Raw genomic sequence first — 4,976 nt, forward strand, 5'->3', positions numbered from 1 at the left:
ACATATATATATATATATATATATATATATATATATAATCTATCTATCTTTCTATCTATCTATCTATTACGAGAGTATGCTCACATACACACAAATACCAGGACTCGATTCATGAGTCACTTATCAAAGTGTGGCACTCTCTTCATTCTCCACTATTGCAGTTAATCACTATGATTTCTCAGCAAGACATGTTCGAGTTGGAATCCAAATAACTAGAAGAAAGCACTAGGGAGACAGTTGTAGTAACTGAGACCAGCTGACTGTGTTCATGATTTAACAAACTGCAAATGGAAGCTTTCCGCAGGCGAAGTGTACAGGCTCAGAGATGAAACGCTCTATGATCCTGAAATTATAGCATGACAGCACCAATTCTAAACAAAGACATGCAAATAACATGCCTTCTGATGGTATTCCAGTCTCATATCTATCGTATTGCAAGCAGCGCCATTTACCGTATTTACCGTATCTATCGTATTCAAAGCAGCGGCATTTACGATGTAGAATCGACAGCGTAATCCGGGGGGCACTCTGTATAGTAGTTGATGGTGCGGTCGTCCAGAATATTATTTTTACGCAGTTCGAATCCTTTTCCAGGGCCCGTGCGTCTGTGTGTGCAAGGGAGAGATAAGATTCCGAAGAACTTAGTAAAGAATATCTGAACCCAACGGTTAAAATGCTTTACGTTTTCTAAGACAATCTTACTGGATACAGATTAACCTGATCGATGTAAATATATTATTACTGATATCAGACAACCGTTAAGTATCTTCTTTTCCCAGTTTTTCTTGGTGACTAATCAATAAGAAGTCAATGTTTTAATCATATGAGAAGCACAGAAGCAGAACATTTAGAAACTGGGATCAAACCAGAGCGATCCCCCCTAAACGACGTACGTTAAGAGGTTTTATGCTGTATTCTACGTGTGGAAGGTGAGCTGGGAGTCAAAATTTCCCTTCGACTCTCCTGTGCTACTATTGTTACTCAGCCCCACGTCAGTATCAATCTAACTCGCTTCTGTAGGCGTGTGTGGTAAGGAAGGAGTTTACTTCCAAACCATGCTGTTGCGGGTTCAGTCCCACTGCGCGACACTTTGGGCATGTGTCTTCTACTATAGCCCTGTGCCGACCAAAAATTTGGGAGTGGATTTGGCAGACGGAAACTTTAAAGAAGCTTGTATGTACACACGCGGACACACACACACACACACACACACACACACACACACACACACACACACACATACACACACACACACATACACACACATATACACACACATACATATATGTATGTATATCTACGTATGTGTGTCTTTGTGTTTGTCTCCCAACACTACTTGACAACCGGTGCTGGTTTGTTTACGTCCCCATAACTTAGCGATTCCTAAGAATAAATACCAGGCTTTAAAAATATAAGTATTGAGGGTGATTTATTCGACCAAACCCTTCAAGGCGGTGCCCCAGCATGGCCGTAGTTCAATGATAGAAACAAAAGATAAAAATGATAAAAGTTTCTGATTAGTGTGTGTGTGTGTGCGTCTGTATGTGTTTTCCTACGTTGGCCGATCTATCATTAACTTTTATTTTAAAGACTTTAGGATCTGGTTTGAGTAAGATTTAGCTGCTATTTCTCGCTCATCGAGCGATTGCGAAGAGGCTCCTTTGTTTGCCTGTCCAGAGTTTATGAAATAAGTACTATTCATTGGATTTGTAGGTTCTTTATTGCCATTAATCTTTATGAAGCCATCAAGCAAAACACTAGATATATAGAGCTGTCATATCTATAGAAATAACAGATTCTGCATGAGTCTTTGAGTTTAAATCCAGTTTGAGTAATCTTTGCAGCTCTGCTATTCATGAATCCAGAATCAACAAAAATTAGTTATCTTTTTCATGTTCTTGTTTAGCCTTAGATCAGTCCGGATAAAACTGACTATGCTGTTCTTTCCTTCTTTCTTTTCGTTTTTTTTTTTTGTCTACTTCAGATTAAATATACCCCGAACTACATTATCTAATGTATTCTATATTTTGTTTATAATGGGAGGGTATTATTTGAAGATAATTTGACTGCTCTTTCTTGCAGGTTGGGTGATCACATAAAGGCCTCACTCATTGATTTTTACCTGTAAGCACTTAGAATATATTCTTCTCTACTCTAGGCACAAGGCCCGAAATTTTGGTAGGGACCAGTCGATCAAGTCGATCCCAGTACGCAACCGGTACTTAATTTATCGACCTCGAAAGGATGAAAGGTAAAGTCGACCTTGGTGGAATTTGAACTCAGAACGTAAAGACAGACGAAACACCGCTAAGCATTTCATCCGGCGTGATAACGTTTCTGCCAACTCGCCGCCTTTAATAATTATAATTTCTTCTACTCTAGGCACGAGGCCCGAAATTTTGTGGGAGGGGCCAGTCAATTAGATCGACCCAGTATGCAACTCATACTTAATTTATTGACCCCGAAAGGATGAAAGGTAAAGCCGACCTCGGTGGAATTTGAACTCAGAGACAGACGAAATACCGCTAAACGTGCTAACTTTTCTGCCAGCTCGCCACCGTATGCACTTAGAATATATTGATTTTGATCGATCGATTACACTGATAGTAGCCTTCTACTTATCGAAAAAGATCTGATGTTTAAGAAAAGAATGGGAGTTTCGTGAATGCTGGATAACTTCTGGAAAACTCACTAACAGAAATTTTTCAAGATTTTTCTCAGGGTTTTCGTCAAGTATATTAAAAACCGCTTTGATTGGAATCTGAAACTAGCTTCACATCTAAATAAGAAACTATAAACTGGATTTTAAAAATTTGTTTCTTTGACGGAATAACGGATACATATGTGGAGAGGGGATAAGATTGTATGATATTTATGCCCTTCTCATATTCATTGATGTTTTCCGAGCTAAAGAAAGACCCACCTGTGACTGATCTACTAGAAATAACAGCCATATATCTCTCAGATCACATCCTGCGTCATTAATATGGAAAATAACATAAAAGCTTGCTTAACTGTCACTCGCAAGAGAGACCTGAAAACAAGTAACACGTTTTCGTTAACTGTTTTCGGTGCTTTTGAAATTGCGATCGGACACAGACGCCCTCTCGACTCTCCACACTTGACTTGGAAGAACACTGAGGATGTAACATCTGGAGGGAGAGAGGGTTGCCCTCAATCTCAGATGGTGTTTATTTCCAGCTGAGTTGACTGAAGCAACGTGAAATGGTATGCGTTACTCCAAAACTCAACGGTCCTTATGATCGTGAATTCGGCAAAGAGACCGATAGAATAAGTACTAGACTTACAAAGAATAAGTCCTGGGTTGATTTGATCGACTAAAGGTGGTGCTCCAGCATGGCCACAGTCAAATGACTGAAACAAGTAAAAAAGAGTAAAAGAGTAGATAATGTAGTTCGGGGTATATGAACAACTTTGGTCAAATGAATCGACCGCAGTACTTTTTTAGTTTTTAAAACCTAAATTCGACACCTTTGCCATTAGGAGACGCACATTTACTACACATTAGATAACGGACCCTTCCTTTTGGTCACGATTTAAATTCGTTTGACTGATATCTGCTCTTTCAAAGTTGATCTGAGTCTGAACAACAAAAATGACAAAACAACTGTTATCATTAAGAAGAATTGGTTTAATCCCGTCTCTCAGTTTAACACCACCGACTGGTCCTTAGGTGTCTTTAGCAAGAAACAAACAGTTAGAAGCATTCTAGCCAGATCTTCGATCTGAAGATAATGCTCTCCCTTCCTCTCAGCAATTTCAAAGGATCATGAGAATTGCACCGATACTTTCCAATGTATGCTGTATCACAAGAGATCAAACACAGCAAATATGAATCTTACGTCGTGTTTTCGTCTCGGTAAGAGCCTCTTTCTAAGTGTCTCGCCGCAGAATAATTGATTTCTCTGGTGACACGACAGCCGAGTATACTAGATGAGGAAAGTACAAAGCGATAATCTTCATGTATTTAAAAGGACATTAGAGATAGAAACAAAACTACTGGTCAGCCAATAAATATATCGCTGTCAATATATGGCGTTATAAGAAACCTTTATTAAAAACCTGGTTTTCTGGCCGTTATGATGTGTTAACATCAATCTGTATATTCTACTCTCTTTACAAAGTATAACAAAGCATTTCTGTTTGAAAAGTAATGAATGAAACCAAATCAAATACAACGAATAAGCAAACATAATTGTAATGAGAAACTACTCACTTCCTTTTGGTGACCATCTTTGGTATATGTCTTGAAGGATCAAACGGAACCTGGAGGCGCTCGTTTGAAATAATTTCAAGCGGATTTTTCTTCAAATAATATATGGGTAAATTATTGTATTATATAATTTTTTTTATGAATATGTATGTCTCTCAGGGTGTGGATACAACGGATCCTTGGTTTAATAGAAAATCAGAATAAAAGTATTAACTCTTGCTGTTCGTTTGCTTCCGCGTTGAAAGCAACAGACGACAATGATCTCTGTTATTCTTTGCAGTTCGTGTATGCCACCTCACTTTGAGTGAATATAAAGACAATATGATGAAGTAGTTTTCCTCAGACTACTTCCCGTACATGAGAACTGAATATGAGCTAGCTGCCAATTTTGGCGTTCATTACCAGTTAATCTGTGTTAATATGCTGACGATTAATCGCCGAGCACATGCAAATCAGTAGCAGCCATTATATATTGGCGTTCGTATTTAACTTACATAATCACATTTATACATAGATTATACGAAGCGATATTATATCTATTTGTCTGTATATCTATCTATCTATCTATCTATCTATCTATCTATCTATCTATCTATCTATCTATCTATCTATCTATCTATCTATCTACCAATCAATCAATCTATCTATTTAATCACCGACTTACCTGCATACGGATATTTTACTTAACTCCACACCTACGGATCTCTCTCTCTCTCTCTCTCTCTCTCTCTCTCTCTCTCTC

At 38.2% G+C, this 4,976-nt stretch overlaps 1 protein-coding gene across 2 annotated transcripts in view; it reads right to left on the reverse strand.

Moving 5' to 3' along the window:
• LOC106879057 (beta-arrestin-1) overlaps positions 1-4,976 on the reverse strand; it is a 63,714-nt gene that overhangs the window by 44,300 nt on the left and 14,438 nt on the right. Inside the window, exon 1 of one of the 2 annotated variants that reach the window (XM_014928485.2) lies at positions 4,238-4,605. The exons of the other annotated variant lie outside the window; for it this stretch is intronic. Coding sequence (XP_014783971.1) covers positions 4,238-4,254 — 17 coding nt within the window. The 5' untranslated portion in view covers positions 4,255-4,605. Of the gene's footprint in view, positions 1-4,237; positions 4,606-4,976 lie in introns of those variants that run through there. 2 annotated transcript variants of the gene reach the window in all.

The sequence above is a fragment of the Octopus bimaculoides genome, chromosome 5, assembly GCF_001194135.2.
Source record: "Octopus bimaculoides isolate UCB-OBI-ISO-001 chromosome 5, ASM119413v2, whole genome shotgun sequence".
Taxonomy (NCBI): Eukaryota; Metazoa; Mollusca; class Cephalopoda; order Octopoda; family Octopodidae; genus Octopus; species Octopus bimaculoides.